General features: G+C 41.0%; 2 protein-coding genes across 4 annotated transcripts in view; one reads left to right on the top strand and one right to left on the bottom strand.

Annotated features, from left to right (window-relative positions):
* Window positions 1-10,927: 10,927 nt before the first annotated feature.
* On the bottom strand, window positions 10,928-13,373 carry LOC121854692. 2 transcript variants are annotated; one of them, XM_042349402.1, is made up of 3 exons: window positions 13,220-13,373; window positions 12,615-12,791; window positions 10,928-12,442 (listed from the first exon to the last, which is right to left on the bottom strand). In XM_042349402.1, exons 2-3 carry the CDS (start codon window positions 12,789-12,791, stop codon window positions 11,660-11,662), a joined length of 960 nt encoding a protein of 319 aa, XP_042205336.1. In that variant the 5' UTR covers window positions 13,220-13,373; the 3' UTR covers window positions 10,928-11,659. The 2 variants fall into 2 exon arrangements, with proteins under 2 accessions (XP_042205336.1, XP_042205337.1); XM_042349403.1 differs by having other exon boundaries at window positions 10,928-12,439.
* A 4,344-nt stretch (window positions 13,374-17,717) lies between these two features.
* LOC121854686 (microtubule-associated protein futsch-like) overlaps window positions 17,718-20,210 on the top strand; it is a 42,157-nt gene continuing 39,664 nt past the window's right edge. For both annotated transcript variants that reach the window (XM_042349388.1, XM_042349387.1), the window contains exon 1: window positions 17,718-17,816. The gene's annotated coding sequence lies outside the window, so the exon portion shown is untranslated. The remainder of the gene's footprint in view (window positions 17,817-20,210) is intronic.

Here is a 20,210-nt window from a genome sequence, read left to right as displayed (position 1 = left end):
ACAGTATGATTTCTGTTAATATTTTCGTCTTTGTGTTGTCTGTGGTCCAGGGTGTTGTCTTGTGGTTAGGTTTGGTTAGGTTAGGTTAGGTTTTATTAAGTTAGGTTAGGTAATGTTAAGTTAGATTAGGTTTCCTTAAGTTAGGTTAGGTTAGGTTAGGTTTTATTAAGTTAGATTAGGTATTGTTAAGTTAGATTAGGTTTCCTTAAGTTAGGTTAGGTTAGGTTTTATTAAATAAAGTTAGATTAAATTACGTTAGATTAGGCTTGGTTAAGTTAGATTCGATTATGGTAGATAAGATTAATGTTCGGATGTGTATTCATAGGGAGACTCTTAACTGGAATGTATTATCTTCAGGTGATTATTATTAACTGTTGATAAGGATAAAATAAACGTCACACACACACACACACACACACACACACACACACACACACACACACAGTCCTTAGAAACAGTTTTACTAAAACAGAAAACGTAAATATTCAATAAAAAGAGGATCCCTGCCCTTCGGAACTCCCAGAACTTGAAAAGGGAAATTAGATAAATAAACGACAAAGTGCTCAGCCAGAAAACAACATAAATAAAAATATAAAATAAAATATGAAAGAGAAAGGGATTACTTGTTTAGTTTCATGAGAGAGAGAGAGAGAGAGAGAGAGAGAGAGAGAGAGAGAGAGAGAGAGAGAGAGAGAGAGAGGCTGATGTAGACAGAAATACCAGGTAATAAGAACACAAAGGTGAAGTGAGGCAGGTGAGGTCTACAGGTAAGGGAAGGAGTCTTTTGTTTATATTATGTGAGTGGCGTAAATATCTACCACCAATACAACTATTACCACCACCACTACTACTACCACCACCACCACCACCACCACCATCATCACTACTACTATCACCACGACCACTACTACCATCATCACTACTACCACCACCACGACTACCACCATCATCATCACTACCACACCACCACGACCGTCACTACCAATCTTCACCACTACTCACACCACCACCACCACCACCACCACCACCATCATCACTACCACCATCACCACGACCACCACTACCACCACCACTACTACTTCACCACCACCACCACCACAATTCTCACCACCATCATCACTACTACTACCACCACCACCACTACTACCACCACTACTACCACCACCACTACTCCCACCACCACTACTACCACCACCACTACTCCCACCACCACGACTACCACCACCACCACCACCACCACCAATCAATCAACAGCCACCACCACCACCACCACCACACCACCACTACTACTACCACCACCACCACCACCACCACCATCATCACTACTACTATCACCACGACCACTACTACCATCATCACTACTACCACCACCACGACTACCACCAACACCATCATCATCACTACTACTACCACCACGACCACCACCACCACCACCACCACTACCACCACCACCACCACCACCACCACCACCACCATCATCACTACTACCATCACCACGACCACTACTTCACCACACCACCACTACCACTACCACCACCACCACCACCACCACCCACCACCACCACCACTACTACCACCACTACTACCACCACCACTACTCCCACCACCACTACTACCACCACCACTACTCCCACCACCACGACTACCACCACCACCACCACCACCACTACTTGGCTCAGATCATAAACAAACAGACGATGAGAAACTTCCTTTACAAGACGATGGAAACACCACAGTGAGAAATGACTGCTATTACTACAGTCGTGTGTGTGTGTGTGTGTGTGTGTGTGTGTGTGTGTGTGTGTGTGTGTGTATGTATGCATGTATGTATGTATGTATGTAGGGTGGTAAACACAGGCTCTATGTACACCTGTAAATTTAATCAGGTGTGATGAGAACTTTATTATCAACTTCTAGCAAACTCTTATTAATTTTGTTTTATATACACTTAAGCAGCTTATCGAGGGTTTAGGACGTGAGAGAGAGAAAGAGAGAGAGGGTTAGATAGATAAAGATAGGGAGAGTGTGGCAGAAAGAGGTGCAGGTAGATAGATAGATTGATAGAAAGATAGATGGACAGACAGACAGACAGACAGACACCTTTTTTCTCACTAACCCTTTCTCTCAGTGTCACACAAGTCAGTCCTTAACTCAGAGAGATGTTGTGTGATCCTGGGGACGTGTGAGCAGATGACCTTGACACTGGTGGAGGTAGTCTGGGCTAAAACTGTCAATTTCTGGCATATTTTTTGGTTTTTCAGTGTGTGTGTGTGTGTGTGTATGTGTGTGTGTGTGTGTGTGTGTGTGTGTGTGTGTGTGTGTGTGTGTGGTGTAAAGGAGGAAGAGGTGGCGATGATAGGGAGGTGGAGGATTAGATCACGTCAAGAGATAACCAACCAATCAGAATATCGTATCTCTTCCTACGTCGCCTATGACGTACTAGCCACCGGATCTCCATAAATTTGTCGTCAGTGAGGGAGTTTTGTAATCAGCTGTCGATTAATTTACATAATTCATGACTTTGATCAGAGAGTTTTGTTCACACCCCAAAAAACCGGGAACAGGAATCGTGAGTTTTATCAATACAAAAATAAATAAAAATAATGAATAGGATTGAATTTTAATAATATACTGTATAGTGCAAAAAAAAATACATTGAATATTTAAATAAGTAAACAATAATAGACTTTGTTTATTATTGTTTTTCTCGTGTGAATGAATAAACTGAAAAACTGGAAAATTTATAGAAATATTTGACTTTTTTCTGTCTATATTGCAACCAACCCACAAGTGTTTTAATGACGTCAGAGAAATTTACCGCATATGGATAAACCAACAAATTATTTGGAATGTATATAAATCTGTCTGTCTGTCATTAGTATTTGTGAATCACCTGAAGATTTGACACCCTAGCTTGTTTCACCTAAAGATTAGCCAGACTTAACCTAACCTACGTCACACAACTACAGTAGATGCCCTTTGACCTCTGACCTTCCCTTGACGTGTTCTCTCCGTGTTATTGAATTTGTAATAGAAGGTTTATGGGCAAATGTTTGAGCCACTATTGAATTGTAATCCTGTTGTGATCTCTCTCTCTCTCTCTCTCTCTCTCTCTCTCTCTCTCTCTCTCTCTCTCTCTCTCTCTCTCTCTCTCTCTCTCTCTCTCTCTCTCTCTCTCTCTCTCTCTCTCTCTCTCTCTCTCTCTCTCTCTCTCTCTCTCTCTCTCTCTCTCTCTCAGCTAAGTGGTCTATTATATAAGTGATTATCTCATCTTAAGTGGCCAATTATCCTAGTGGTCAATTATCCTAGTGGTCAATTATCCAAGTGGTCAATTATCCAAGTGGTCGATTATCCACGTGGTCAATTATCCCGTTAGCGCCTCATCTGAGCAACCTTCCCTCCCTCAACTCCCTAAAGGGATCGCTGCCAATTTGGTTTGAGGATTTATTTGGCCAACGTTCCATTAGTGGGGATCCTGCCTTGCCCATTGAGATAATCGGCACGAAATGGGGACAAAATGTCATTGGTTTTAACCTTGATATGAGGGGGGCTAGTTAGTGTTTATTAAGTGTAAATGTAAGTGTAAGTTGGTGTAAGTGTGACTCAACAACATAAGTATTAAATAGGATAATCTACTTTTATTTAAGTTTGTAAATAATAATGACACTTGTATGTATAAGTAAGTGTAAGTGTGGCTAACCATTGTAGGTAATAAGTGAGGGAAACAATAGCTTAATTTACCATATTTAGCTTATCATATGCAGTATCTATTTCTTCCTGTGTTTATAACTTAATCATAAACATTATCTACATTTACTATATTTATCCTAATTATAAACATTAAAAATCTGTCATAGTTTTTACCTTATTATAAACATCAATTAAGCTTTCTTTATGTTACACAGTTTTAATCTTAATATTTACGGTTCTTGTCTACATAAACATTTCACACTTTTCCTCGCCTCAAAGGTCCCGAGATGTGTGATACTTCAGACTTTCGTCATTAAGTGAGAATTAGGATGAAAGAGAAGGAATGTGTGTGTGTGTGTGTGTGTGTGCGTGTGTGTGTGTGTGTGTGTGTGTGTGTGTGTGTGTGTGTGTGTGCGTGTGTGTGGTCACTTTACAGTACAGTACCCTATTTCGATATTGGTTTTACTTTGTTTCTGATGATAACGGGAGTAGAAAATCAGAAAACTTGCCACTCAGGTACAGGAAGTGACATCTACAGTCAGCAGCTGGTGGGCCACGTAGGTCAATACTGACAATCAGATCACGTTACTGATAGGTCCATTATTTGACCGATGCCTAATGACACCTTCGCCTCGGTCACAATGTTTAGACCGATGTAAGTGCTTCGGTCTGGATCCGGCCTGTGATGGTGGAGGTAGAGGGTGAGGGAGGTGGTGGAGGTAGAGGGTGAGGGAGGTGGTGGAGGTAGAGGGTGAGGGAGGTGGTGGAGAGAGAGCTGGGGTAGGATGATATGAGAATGAAAATTATTAATATTTATTATTATTATTATTATTATTATTATTATTATTATTATTATTATTATTATTATTATTTTATCCTCAGATTAGCTGTCAGTGGCCCTGGGATACCGGACAACATATATCACTGCACTGGGCTGAACTCAATGACACTACCAACACCAACAAGGTAAGTACTGGGCTGGCAACACACACCTGTAGAAATTAATCCAAATAATCCTACCTGTATTATCAAACCTCAGCAACAGGTGTGGGTCATTAGCTCAGTCATCAATAGTGTGTTAGCTCTCCCCATTAGCGACCCAATAACCCGCTAATGAGGTACACCACTAAGCTAACCTGTATTGTAATTATATTTTCTCTTTATTGAGGAGAAACAAAAGTCCAGGTATATACTCACCTGTAATTATATAAATATATTCCAATTACCAGTTAGGGTTAGGTTAGGTTAGGTTAGGTTAATGGGTATAATCTCTAGTGCGCTTACTGTGTGTGTGTTCAATCACTATCTTCCCGTAATTCACTCAAGTAAACAATTCATATTCTAATAAACATAAATAAATTCAACTTACTTAAAAATCGATTAGCTAATGGTGAATCATTTACTTAATTGGCTAAAAATCCTCAAATCATTCAATAATATCGGTTATTATTTGTCTCTCCCGATTAATGAGCTCATAACATCAGCTGATCGCCCCATAATGCCTTACTAAAGCTGCCAGTAATTATTATATTAAACCAACAACACAATGAGGGAAACTATCGACGCTCATCAACACAAACTTGGTTATGTTGTCAATACTGGAGGGAAACATGAGGCAATTATATTATCTGTTTATAGTTAATGAGAGGTTTTTTAGCGTGTGTGTGTGTGTGTGTCTGTCTGTGTGTGTGTGTGTGTGTGTGTGTCTGTCTGTGTGTGTGTGTGTCTGTCTGTGTATATATTCACCAGTTCCTACACATGACAATATTCCCCACACAGGCGTACAACCTTCACACACAAACACACACACACACACACACACACATTGTTCACAAAAGTCCTATTTTTGTATATTTATTTACTTTTATACTTGGTGTTTTTGTTGTGTTATTGAGCAGTTAATGAGAGCCCGACCTGTTAGATGGCACTGCCTGCTAACATCACGTTTAATCCTTTGTAAATATTGTAGATTATTGTGAAAAAGCTGGCTGGTGGAGAGAGAGAGAGAGAGAGAGAGAGAGAGAGAGAGAGAGAGAGAGAGAGAGAGATGAAAAATAGTGTGTGAATATAGAACATAAAGATTAATAACACTGGTTTACTACTACTACTACTACTACTACTAATACTACTACTACTACTAACAATAATACACATGAATAATAATAATAATAATAATAATAATAATAATAATAATGATAATAATAATAATAATAATAATAAAGTAAGATATCCTTGAGACTTACAAAATAGAGTCAAATTTGTAAACAGTCGGGAAAAACACAATTATCATGTCCTCATTAACTTTAGTCATCTCACTAATGGCTCTTGTTTGGGGATGATTATTGACATCCGATTATATTATCATTACATAGGTGTGTGTTTGTGTGTGTGTGTGTGTGTGTGTGTGTGTGTGTGTGTGTGTGTGTGTGTGTGTGTGTGTGTGTGTGTGTGTGTGTGTGTGTGTGTGTGTGTGTGTGACCTTTCTCACAGTGTGTTGACAAGCAGACCCATGAGCCGTGATGTGGAGTGGTCTCTACCGCAGACTTCACTCACTAAGGAACAAATTAAACGTGACTAATGAGAAGCTTCAAAGCCTCAGGAGACGAATCGCAATCAGTATTTCAAGATTTCAAGCTCTGTTATTGGTCGGATAGTCTCACGGTAAGCCTCCAATCAGAGAAGAGGAAAACAAGCGAGAATGGGATCAGAGAGGGAGTGAGAATCATTAAAGCAGAAGAATCAAGTGACCAGGGAAATAAGATCATGATTCTAAGAGGTTAATAAGTTAATGGTAGTCTCTCATTTAACTGGTGATTAACGGCCCATGTAGTTAAGAGTCGAGTCTCAGTATACTTTTGATGTCATTTTGAGCTGCCCTCTTTGTGCTGTGAGTGAGTCAGTTAGATGCCCCTTTTCCACACACACACACACACACACACACACACACACACACACACACACACACACAAACACACTCCCACCCACACGACTGTAAATTACGTAAAAAAAAATCATCATATTTACAACTCGGAGTAAAAGAACACATTTTTTTTGTTTATTCATTTGTAGTTGTTTACTTTCTATTGACAATTGTATTATACTAACGTGTGATTTATTGGTCTAAGTTAAATTCCCCCAAAGGTTGTAAATTACTGTTATATTGAGATGCAAATTAACTTTTAAATTAATATCCAACGAGAAATTAATTATACTTTGTAACTTAATATATGGGTCTCTCCCTCTTTCCTCCAGTCTTCCACCTCCCCCTCTCCTCCACTTCCCCTTCCTCCTGTCTTCCACCTCCCCTCTCCACTTCCTCCACCTCCACCTCCCCCTCTCCTCCACTTCTCCACCTCCCCTTTCCTCCAGTCTTCCACCTCCTCCACTTCTCCACCTCCTCCTGTCTTCCACCTCCCTCCCACTTCTCCACCCCCCTCCTGTCTTCTCCACTCTCCTCCACTCTCCAAAAACATTAAAATACACTATACTCACCAATCATCAAATCATCTCAACCACGCTATCAATCACCTCACACCCCATCCCCCCAAATAATAATGAACCAACTCGAAAAAAAAGATTGAATTTGATGCGTGATGAAAAAAAAAATCCCCAATTATTCTGGCAAAATAAACCTTGACTGATTAGTTCCAGATCGTGGAATCAATACATGGAGAAATTAATCACTGATGAGCCACATAATTCAAACATTCAACCAAACACGACTACACCACAATTGAGGATTTTTATTTTTTAGTTTTTTTGGGGGGTAAAATTTTAGGCAAAAGTCAATTGAATTTCTGATGATTTCTACCTCTTCCTCCTCACCTCTTGCCTCTCATTCACCTCACTCCTTCTTCACCTCCTTCTCACCCCCTTCCAATCCTCTCCCACCTCCTTCACCTCCTTCTCACCCCCTTCCAATCCTCTCCCACCTCCTTCACCTCCTCTCTCACTCCTTCCCCAAATTCTTGGCTGTAATAAATAAACTATATCATTATTATTATTATTATTAGTAGTATTATTAGTATTATTATTATTATTATTATTATTAGTATTATTATTATTATTATTATTATTATTATTATTATTGTTGTTGTTGTTGTTGTTGTTGTTGTTGTTGTTGTTGTTGTTATTATTAGTAGTAGTAATGCATGTATACAAACAGTCACACACACACACACACACACACACACACACACACATATATACACACATAAACACGTATCTCGGTATGTAAGTATGTTTGTGTCTGTCTGTGAATATCAGGTAAAAACGGCTGACATTGGAAGATATCCTGACTTGCTGACGATTCAATTTCCTGCTATCCTAGACGGCTGACCCACCCTGCTCTGGCGGTCACACCTGACACACACACACAAACACTGTATATGCCCTGATGCTGACAATGTGTATATACCTTCATCTTTACACTGTATATATGCCTTAATGCTGACATTCTGTTCAGTATATACCTTGATGCTGACACACTGTACAGTATACATCCTCGCGAATTCATATCCTCTGGTATAATAATAAATACAACTAAAAACATCGAAAAGAAAGAAAACAAAAAACAGCAAATATTTCAAGTTAAAGAAAACGATACAAAAAAAAAAAAAAAAAAACTTGGCCTATTTTATGGTAAACTTAGAAATTCATTGTAACTTTGGGTTTAAAAGAAAATAAAATCCCCCGTCTCCTTCCTTTTACATTACGAAGTTGGAGAAAGTTACAAACAGTCAAATTATATTATTTCTAGCGATAATTTCCCTTCCTCTCCCGCTGCTGAGAAATGTGTTTGGAGATTTAATGCAAGAGTTTAATTATTTATTCTTAAGTGACGCCGGAAGGGAAATGTCTGTGTTGGGGGATTTTTATGGCTAATTTAATTTATTTCATTTCATTATATTTTTTGTGAATTTTATTTATAAGTTTATTGAATTATTTGTTTATTATTTATTTTGGTCAGAATTTATGAATACTTATTTGAATATTTGTATTTGTGTGTGTGTGTGTGTGTGTGTGTGTGTGTATACTTGCCACAGACGTACACAGAGAGAGTAACTCCACGCTATCCAGGTCCTTTGTATGTCTCTCTCTCACCTGCCGCTACTCTACATGACATAGTAATTACCTGGCTAATACCTTTAAAGATCCAATTAACGACGAAGGAAAAACGCCCAGGTATCAATCGTTTCTGCAGTAATGAACCTAACATACCTTCAACACTTTTACCTGACGCGTCCGTAAAAATGTAACGTTGGGATTTTTGTGTTCTGTTGAGTTCTGTGTGTTCTTTGTGTGTTGGGTGTGTTCTGTGTTCTTTGTGTATTAGGTGTGTTCTGTGTTCTTTGTGTGTTGGGTGTGTTCTGTGTGTTCTTTGTGTGTTGGGTGTGTTCTGTGTTCTTTGTGTGTTGGGTGTGTTCTGTGTTCTTGTGTGTTATGTGTTCTGTGTTCGGTGTGTTAGGTGTGTCTCTTGGTGTTCTTTGTGTGTTGTGTGTTCTGTGTGTTCTTTTGTGTGTTGGGTGTGTTCTGTGTTCTTGTGTTGGTGTCTTGTGTGTTCTTTTGTGTGTTAGGGTGTGTGTGTTCTCTGTGTTCTTCGTGTGTTAGGTGTGTTCTGTGTGTTCTTTGTGTGTTGGGTGTGTTCTGTGTGTTCTTTGTGTGTTAGGTGTGTTCTGTGTGTTCTTTGTGTGTTGGGTGTGTTCTGTGTGTTCTTTGTGTGTTAGGTGTGTTCTGTGTGTTCTTTGTGTGTTGGGTGTGTTCTGTGTGTTCTTTGTGTGTTGGGTGTGTTCTGTGTGTTCCTTGTGTGTTGGGTGTGTTCTGTGTGTTCTTTGTGTGTTGGGTGTGTTCTGTGTTCTTTTGTGTGTTGGGGTAACTTGTGTTCTTGTGTGTTGGTGGCCTGTGTTCTTTGTGTGTTGGGTGTGTTCTGTGTTCTCAAAAGTTGGGTGTGTTCTGTGTTCTTTTGTGTGTTGGGTGTGTTCTGTGTGTTCTTTGTGTGTTACGTGTGTTCTGTGTTCTTTGTGTGTTGGGTGTGTTCTGTGTGTTCTTTGTGTGTTGGGTGTGTTCTGTGTTCTTTGTGTGTTGGGTGTGTTCTGTGTGTTCTTTGTGTGTTGGGTGTGTTCTGTGTTCTTTGTGTGTTGGGTGTGTTCTGTGTGTTCTTTGTGTGTTGGGTGTGTTCTGTGTTCTTTGTGTGTTGGGTGAGTTCTGTGTTCTTTGTGTGTTGGGTGTGTTCTCTGTGTTCTTTGTGTGTTAGGTGTGTTCTGTGTGTTTTTTGTGTGTTAGGTGTGTTCTGTGTTCTGACCCAATTATCTCTGGATATTGCCTATAGTGTTTGAGAAAGATTGACTCATACAGACAGACACACACACACACACACAGAGAAGATAGCACTATATACCACTATTACAATCGTAAGGGGAGGCATAAAACAACTTAGTACCTAACCTAACCAAACCCAACCCAACCTAACCTAATCCGACCCAACCAAACCAAACCAAAACCTAACTAAAACCTAACCAAGCTTTAATCCCAGGACAATAAACCTTCCATTATCATAACTTGAAATAATTCGTAGTAAAAAAATATAAAACACAACAACAACCATCATCTCTTGAGCCACTTGCTACATTAAAATGCCGTAACACAAACAAGTTAAGACTCTCTTACTTCTGGGAGTCGAGAGTTAAGGGAGTAGAGAGTTGCTTAACTTTTACATTAACTCTTTGTCTGCTTTGCCTTGTCACGGGTTAGTGGTTTTAAAAGATATATGAGAGGCTTGGTGTAGGAGTGAGAAGGGGGATGTGTGTAGGGGAGAGGGGATGTGTTTAGGGGTGGGGAAGGATGTGTTTAGGGGTGAGGGAGGGGAGGATGTATGAAGGGGGGGAGGGAGGGATTTGAAGGGAGGAGGGATGTATGAAGGGGAGGGAGGGATGTATAGAAGGGGAGGGATGTATGAAGGGGGGAGGGGGAGGGATGTATGAAGGGGGGAGGGGGATGTGTGTAGGGGTGAGGGGAGGGGGGATATATATGTGTGTATGTCCATAAGAAAGAAGGAGGAGGGGGAGAGATAGAGAGTTAGAGAAGGAAGGTGAGACAGAAAGAGAGAGATAGAGAGAATAAGACAGATATATTGAAAGAGATAGAGAGGAAGATGCAGAGACACAAACTCACACTACAGTAATAAATTAATCAATAAAACAATTAATAAAAGTTCAGGGAGGAATAATTATAAGTTCAGTTGTTTTAATCTATTTTATTTATACAGTTTTGTTTATTAATTACAATGATAAGAAAATAATTAAACTTATATGTGAACATTTACCTGGGAATGATCACCTCGTTAACTCACCTGGGACGAGATAATTACTCATCAGGTGGATAAGTCAAATCCACACGCGGATATCTCAACTAAACCATGCAAACTTACACACACACACACACACACACACACACACACACACACACACACACACACACACACACACAACTTTTATCCCTTCAATAAAACTCTTGAGATTTCTCCTGTCTGGTCAAGATAGGTCACAGGGGTTAAAAAGGTCATCTACCGGCTTGAACTTCTGTCTAATAATTCCTGCACTGTCAAACACTCACTCGTACGGACTCCTACAAGTTTGAGGTTGAGTGCCTCAGCGGATATGTAAGTGTATCTTCAGAACATATACGATTCTTTCCCGAGTACCTGCCAGGTGTGGCGGCTGGTGTGGCGGCTGGTGTGGCGGCTGGTGTGGCGGCTGAGATGTGGAGTTCAGCTCAGCGGTTACCACAAACATAAATAATTTGATGATTAGTAAATAAATAATTGATGCACCGAACTGTCACGACAGATACGTCCGTAATGTGCGGACAGACATACTGACAGAGCTCACCGAACACTCGTGGGGCCTCGACATAGTCGTTTATTGTAACTTGAGGTGACTGAAACAGCTGTGAGGAGCGTCGTGCAGGTGTGTTACGACCCGTCAGTGGCTGTGTGGAAGTACCGCCGGGACGTGAAGATACGAGCCTGTTTTCTCCTGCGGTGCCACAGGTACACCCACACCACACACACCACCACCAACACCACTAGGCTGGTGATAAACCCCCAGAAAAAGAAGTCTTTAAGGTAACAAGGATGTTGGTCAGCGAGCGTCAACACGGCCACCCTCAGCTGGCCAGAGTGGTTCTCTATGGTGAGTGTGGCCGCCTGGCCCACCAACACACTGTCGTGCAACATCGTAGTGGCGGAGGACGACTTAATTTCCGTATTTCCTCCCCGTAAGATCAACCCTCTTGACGCCACGACGTCTATTGTGGTGTGTACCATGGTGAGTGTTGCTCCTGCGGCCACCTCCAGCTTCTGCAGCGTGTCGATGGCGGTGGAAGTGAAGGAGGCGGAGGACCCGGCTGACAGTGGCTGGGAGAGGAGGAGGATCTTGATGACGGAGTTAATGATGGTGAGTCTGGTGATGCTGGAGGTGGTGGTGAAGGAGGTGACGCTGCTGTCTCTCAACTGGACGCTCCTCACCTGGGCAGGTAACCTGTTCAGGGTGGAACTGCTGACTGAGAGCTCAAGTTCAGCAGCCTGACAGTCACTGCTGCCCTCACCCGCTGCCACCACCACCACCTCGGACACATTCTCGAGTAAGAAATTTACACACACAGCGTCACTCAGCCGGAGCTTCCTGGCGTTGAACACTGCCACCTGCTGCACCGCCTGGCCGTCTGTGAGCAGCTCCTCTAACTTCACCTCCTGCTGGGGGGAGTTGGGGGGGATTAGTGTCGGCAACAGGAAGGCGACTCTACTGTACTGTGACCTCACCTTTCAAGACTAACCTAACCTAACCTGGATCCTATGAAGGTCTCAGTAGCAAACACTATAACAAAACAGAGAGAGAAAGAGAGAGAGAGAGAGAGAGATAAAATACCTGTGTTACTTGCTTGTAGTCACAGTGTAGGATGGTCTCCTTTAGTTCACAATGGGAAGAGTCAAGGCCGACCCTCAAGTCATCCTCGATAAGATAGGCGTGTGAGGCTAACCCTACTAGCGCCCATACCACCACCCACGACCACCCACACGCCCACGCCCTCCACTGTCTACCCATCTGTGAAATAGAGGAATCATTAATCAAAGGAAAGAACAGTTATTTGTCTTCTTGTACCAGTATAACTGAATCACCTGAAGATAAAACACCCTAATGCTATCTGGGAGGGTTCGGTTAGGTTAGGTCAAGTTAGGGTTTGGTTAAGTACACATTTGTTAAGTCAGGTTAGGTGAGGTTAGGTTAGGTTAGATTTGACTAACGTATATAGTGAATAAATATTAACTTCCAAACAAAAAAGAAAAGCAAATACATATAAAAATAACAATGACTTACCGAAATATTCCTCCTAGGTATTGTGAAAATATTCCTCCTAGGTATTGTGAAAATATTCCTCCTAGGTATTGTGAAAATATTCCTCCTAGGTATTGTGAAAATATTCCTCCGCTAAACAAAATAAACCAAATAAAACACAAAATATCGAATCTTACTCAATTGATTTTATGTTGAGATGAAAAGTGAAGAAGTCAGCTGCTTGTTCCTTGACGTCACTAGAGAGGATGAGGGATTGTGAGGGTGTGGTGGGTTGTGAGGGTGTGGTGGGTTGTGAGGGTGTGGTGGGTTGTGAGGGTGTGGTGGGTTGTGAGGGTGTGGTGGGTTGTGAGGGTGTGGTGGGTTGTGAGGGTGTGGTGGGTTGTAGGGGGTGTGGCGGGAGTTGTGAGGGTGTGGTGGGTTGTGAGGTGTGGTGGGTTGTGAGGGTGTGGTGGGTTGTGAGGTGTGGTGGGTTGTGAGGGTGTGGTGGGTTGTGAGGGTGTGGTGGTTGTGAGGGTGTGGTGGGTTGTGAGGGTGTGGTGGGTTGTGAGGGTGTGGTGGGTTGTGAGGGTGTGGTGGGTTGTGAGGGTGTGGTGGGTTGTGAGGGTGTGGTGGGTTGTGAGGAGGTTGTGATGGTGCGTTGTGATAGTGATGAGTTGTGAAGGAGTGGTTAGTGATTGTGGTACGTGGTGACGGTTGTGATGATAGTGTTAAGTTATGTGAGAATGGTAGTGGTTGTGGTGGTGAGTTATGACGAAGTGTAAGGTAGTTGTGGTTGTGATGGGTTGTAAAGAAGTACTGGTGGTAATAGTAGGTTATAATATGTCCGGCGGCCTGAAATCTATATTACCAGATAAGATAAAGAACATAAGAAGATAAGCTTATCATATCAAGCTTGACCAATAGATACGTGAGCCAGAAAAGTGGAGAGCGGATGTACCTAACCTAACCCCACACCCCTCACCCCCAACTCCCTACCCTCCTCCAACCCCACACCCTTACCCACAACCCCTCACCCCCCACCAGGTAAAGCATTAGGGTATTTTAATCAACAGGTGAAATAAGCTGTGGGTGGAGAAGCTAAAATTTACCTAATTCGTTTCCAAAAAAAAAATTATTCACGGGAAATCACAAATGTTTATATATGTTTGTATTATAATTTCAATTTATATAAAGATATTTTGATAATAACTGTTAGATAGAGGAATTGTTATAACTAAAAGCCTCGGTAATCTTAAAGAGTTAGTATAGGTGATTAGGCAACCCACTGACGTCACTGTGGGTCGTTATCTGATGAATAGTACTGGAAAAATCTCTCTCTCTCTCTCTCTCTCTCTCTCTCTCTCTCTCTCTCTCTCTCTCTCTCTCTCTCTCTCTCTCTCTCTCTCTCTCTCTCTCTCTCTCTCTCTCTCTCAGACCGACAGTGTTTGCTGGGTAGTGAAGAAAGCATTAGTGTACCCGAGTAAAATAACCGTTTTCTATGATAAAGTTTCATAGAAAACTAGTCTATTGAGGGCCACTTCTTCGGAGTCGATAGATACCCTTGTAGATAGATAAATACATACATACAAACATACATATATACATGGAAATAGATAGATAGATGGATATACATTGGTTCAGCATGTAATTTGTATACATAGACAGTGCTAGTAACAGTAGTAGTAGTAGTAGTTGTTGTTGTTGTTGTAATAGTACTAGACAAGATAGTAGTAGTAGACGTAATAGTAGTAGTTGTTGTTGTTGTTGATGTTGTTGTTATTCTTGTATTAGTAGTAGTAGTAATAGTATTATTTTTAATATTATCCTTGACTATCGTTATTATTATTTAGTTAGGTTAGGTTAGGTCATTCTTCATGAGGTAAATAATCACCTGTAATTAGCCAGTATGATAGAGGTAATAACAGTGATACCTGAGTCATTACCACACTGGTCACGGCAGGTGTGTGGAATCGACCTCTTGCTACACATATATACATACATACATGCATACATACATACATACATACATACATACGTACATACATACACGCCAGTCCACATATAACCACAGCTTAAACCTAATTTGCCTTTATTAGTTAAGTACACGTTCAAGGGTGGACGGGGGAGGTGTACAGGGGAGCAGGGAGGCGTTGGCAGGGGAGGGAAGGGTGGCAGAGAGGGGTTGGCGTAGTAGGGAAGGGGAGGTTGACAGGGAGGGGGAAGGATGGTAGGGAAGAGGAAAGGTGGCAGGGGAAAGAGAGGGTGGTAGGGGAGGGGTTTAATTGCCAGGAAGGGGGTGTGAGGGTAGGTGAGGAAGGGGAGAGGGCAGCAGTGAGGTGGTGTAAGAGGAAGGAGGGTGAGGTAAGGTGAGGGGGAGGGAGGAGGAGGGTGGGGTGGGGAGGGTGAGGGGGAGGAGGGAGGGAGGGTGGGTGAGGTAAGGTGAGGGGAGGGAGGGAGGGAGGGGTTCTCTAATTATTTATCCCGGTGGGTCTTTAAGCAGGTAAGTTGTGTGTACAGGTGTGACGTCAAGAGTCTCGGATCCGCTCAGCCACCTCAGCGAACCCGGACCCGGACCCGGAACTGAACCTAACCTAACCTACATCAAGATAAACCTACATGACCGTAACATTTTAATCACCATTTCATTGACTGACGAAATATGTACTAATCTTCACCAGTTTCTAAGGTCATAAATACTGTCCATAAACCTGTGGTCTCATGTACTTACCTGTGGGAGGAATTTGATCTCTTATTTACCAACGTGATTGTGTGTGTGTGTGTGTGTGTGTGTGTGTGTGTGTGTGTGTGTGTGTGTGTGTGTGTGTGTGTGTGTGTGTGTGTGTGTGTGTGTGTGTGTGTGTGTGTGTGTGTGTATTAGTATTTATTGTGGTGTAACTCTGTACATACATACATAAAGACAAAATAGCTCTAGTGCTCTCGATCAATGCCAGTTGTAAGTAGTCCACCAACACTAAGAGCTAATCCACACTCAATGAACAGAATTAACTCGGCTCTTAGGTGAGTCAACACTTGGAACCCTTGATAATTCACTAAATTACCTTATTAACTGAAATCGTCCATTGACCCGATACAAGGGAAGAGGTACTGGTATAATCTGTTGTTTGTTGTGTTATTGGTATAATTCCTTAAGGGTTGATTAATTATAGGGGTATTTTTTTTTGGGGGGGGGGGGAATTAATTTATAAGATCAATTATCTTCATAGATTTGTCATTGTTCCTGTGTTGATTCTGTCAGATTCAACAATTCAGATTCAGAGATTTAGGGAATCAGATCCAGAAATAGATTCGGAAGATTAAGATTCTGGCCAAATAGTTGAACACCGTCAGGCAGGTGTACAGTGTTGTCAGCGCCGCCTCTCAGCTCATGCAGGTAAACACTACATTCGTGTCACACATTACAGCGTCGTTAATTGACTTGGAGAGCAAGACAATGACGTCACACCTCGAGGATTACTTATTGAGAGACGGGGGCTGGGGAGGGCTGAGGGTGGCTGGGGGTTAGGGGGGCTGTGGGAGCTAGTGGTCCTGGGGGGCTGAATGAGAGTGGATTCGGGGATTTGGGACTGCAGGGGCTAGTGAAGAAGAGAGGGATGGAGGACAAGGGAGCTTGGGATTAGTGGGACTGGGGAACTAGAGGGTTGAGGGCTAGGGATTAGGGACTGGGGGCTGGCGATACAAATTTGTGTTGGTCATAATACAATAATAATATTTACCTGAATCACCACAGGTAATTAATCGCAGCTTAAGGGAGCGAGGTGAGTGGTGGTGTAGCCTGTGTGGTGGTGTAGCCTGTGTGGTGGTGTAGCCTGAGTGGTGGTGTAGCCTGAGTGGTGGTGTAGCCTGAGTGGTGGTGTAGCCCGAGTGTACAGTGTGTAGGCAACATGACGCAGCCTATCACGTGTTCTGAAAGGATTATATCATCGTCCTCAAAGGGTAAAATCATCATCCTCAAAGGGTTAAGTCATAGTCCTCAAAGGGTTAATTTATCGTCCTCAAAGGGTTAACTTATTCTTAAAGGTAGCAATAATTTTTTTCTTCAATTACGTTATCCAATAATGTAACACCGCTTTATTATGTACGAAAACAATCCCTTACACAAACACCTTACTTCCTCATACGCAAATCCTAAAAGGGAGAGTATTGCATCAACCTTAAGGGAACACTATACGCCTTTTACGACACCCCGTACACGCCACTATTGGTTCGTGGGGTTGACCGAGAAAGAATTAATTGGAGGTGATCACGCGTGCCTCTGTAATGACGTGTAATGTTCCTCGTGAGTACCAGCCAAGGCATAATGTTTCACGCTGTTTTCCTTCTTCTAACTTCCTACGTAAAGTAAAGACGATGTTTTAACACAATGATCTACCCTTTAAAGGTTTAATTATATTTGTGATTCGTTTATAAGTAAGAGGAAAGGTTTATGTAGTGTAGGATGGATGTTTATTTACTTGAGAAGATGAGAATACTTGTGTCACCCACTTGATGTCCCGCGTTTTCTAAGAAGGTCCGAAGGGGAGAACTAGGATAAATGGCGCTAACACACGATACTAACCCCCTACCTCTCCCTCCCAACTTACTTCCCTCCCTCCCTTCCTCCCAGACCTCCTCACTCTCTCTCTCCTGGGCATGCGCTCTCCTAACACTGCCAGTTAGCCGCCAGCACTCCCAGTCTCCTACACCTGCACAGTAACTAGGAGACCCTCGCCTTGACACTCCGAGAAGCGACACCTGAACTTGTTGCTTCACCTGTACGTCTACCACCTAATTAACGTGAGTATACAACACCTGGATATTAATTAGTGACCCAAATAAGTATAATATTTCTTCTATAGTGAACTTGAGTGAATATTATAACCTTATAGGGGAAATATTACCCAAACTCAGCGAGTAATATAATACTGGAGTGATATAAGAATTTTGGAGGAATATTTTTTTTAGGATTTTGGAGAGGATTATTTCAGTTTTGGGAAATAGTTATGGAAATCTGGGGAAATATTGGGAAAAATAGATATATTATGGGAATTATTGGGGAGTATTATAAAAAATCTGGGGAAATATTTAGAATTACGTTGAATATTATGAAAAACTATTAATGAATAATAAATAACTCTTGAGGTTTATAACACGTTGGGGAATAATGGTGATAATTTGGTGAAATGTGATGATAATTCCCGGATTATTACGATGATTAAAAAAATAAATTAAATTCTGGGGATATTTAGAAATTTTAGGGGTGTCTAATCTACAGGTGATCAACAATGGTTCAGTCTTATATTGTCTTATTTATTCATAAACAACATCTTAATTATGTCAACCTTCTTTCCCTGTCTTCCGGATGATAATTTAAAGGGAAAACTTAATAGAGGTGTGAATGAAGATGTGCAGAGATGTGTTATTAAAATATTCAGTAAAACCAATTCAGATCAGGTGAAGTATTAGCCACTGTTTATTTCACCTCATTTAGCCTCTATAATTCTACATCCGGGTTAGGTTAGGTTAAGGCTGTCTGTCTGTCTGTCTCTGTCTATCTGTCTGTCTGTCTGTCTGTCTGTCCATATCTATCTATCTCTTTATCCAGCTATCTGTGTGTCTGTCTATCTGTCAATATAATTTACTGCAATTTAATTTAATCTAGTTTAACTCTCTCTCTCTCTCTCTCTCTCTCTCTCTCTCTCTCTCTCTCTCTCTCTCTCTCTCTCTCTCTCTCTCTCTCTCTCTCTCTCTCTCTCTCTCTCTCCTGTTATTAAAATCTTGACCTATTTTACTATGCAGTCAATTCAAACTCCCGAGCCAATATTCCCGAATTCCCAAGACGAAGCTGGTGCGTTCCTGTTCTCATTCCTACTCGCAATTCCTAATATTTTTTTAATCGTAAATTTCAATAAATATTTTGGTTGTAATTTATCTCAAGTGAGTCTTAGAGTTGTGGCTATTAATTATTTTATTGTTGTTGTTTGTGGTTGTTTGTGGTTGTTTGCGGTTGTTTGCGGTTGTTTGTGGTTGTAATTATACTCTAACTGCCAATTATAGGGGATGTGTTTGTTTGTTATTGTTTTTGTTTTGATCATTACACCATAACTCACTTAAAATCGTTTGTTTTTTACTGTAGGAATTTGTTTTATTTACTCTTAAAATAGGGGAATGTTTGTTTGTTTGTTTTGTGTTTGTTATTGTGTTTGTTTTGATAATTACACCGCGCTCCCTAATACAATCATTTGTTTGTTTGTTATTGTAGTCTTATGTCTTTTGTAAATGTGTTTGTTATGTCTTTTTGGTTATAATATGTTCACTTATAGTGTTCTTATAATGTTCTGTCATAACACTAATGTTCTCCGTAAAGTGTTCACCGTAAAGTGTTCTCCGTAAAGTGTTCACCGTAAAGTGTTCACCGTAAAGTGTTCTCCGTAAAGTGTTCACCGTAAAGTGTTCACCGTAAAGTGTTCTCCGTAAAGTGTTCACCGTAAAGTGTTCACCGTAAAGTGTTCTCCGTAAAGTGTTCACCGTAAAGTGTTCACCGTAAAGTGTTCTCCGTAAAGTGTTCACCGTAAAGTGTTCACCGTAAAGTGTTCACCGTAAAGTGTTCACCGTAAAGTGTTCACCGTAATTATAATATGTTCTTAGTGTTCTCATAATGTTCTCCAAAATGTCTTCTTCCTCTTCATAATGTCTCTAATTAACTTCATAATGTCTTCGTAATTTATTCATTTGTATTTCTGTTTTGTTTTAACGAGTCAAGATTGAATTAATATCTATGTACGTATGAAACAGTTAAAGTAGGTAAATTAAATATAAGAATTTGTAACTATTGAAAAGACTAAATACATACATACATATATACGTACACACATATACATACATACATACATACATACATATATACATACATACTATTTTAAGAAATATAAAACGATCAACAGAAAAATAACAACGTTTTAGTGAATTTCCGTAAAAAAATATATATATAATTTTAACAAGCGTGTAGCAAAGTGTGGATTATAAACTTGTAATTTAATCCCTGGGCATAAAACCCGGATTAAAACTCTCTTAAGATTAACAGGAAATGAATTCAAGGATGGGGGTTATTAAGCCCTGGCTACACACGGGTTAATAGGAGCTTAAGCAACGGGGAGTAAATACTATCATTAACCGTGTTTACTTACCGGG

This window comes from Homarus americanus, unplaced genomic scaffold (genome assembly GCF_018991925.1).
Source record: "Homarus americanus isolate GMGI-L3 unplaced genomic scaffold, GMGI_Hamer_2.0 scaffold53233, whole genome shotgun sequence".
Lineage (NCBI taxonomy): Eukaryota > Metazoa > Arthropoda > Malacostraca > Decapoda > Nephropidae > Homarus > Homarus americanus.
The sequence above is the reverse complement of the archived record's forward strand: the minus strand, read 5'-3'. Positions and strand labels throughout refer to the sequence as shown.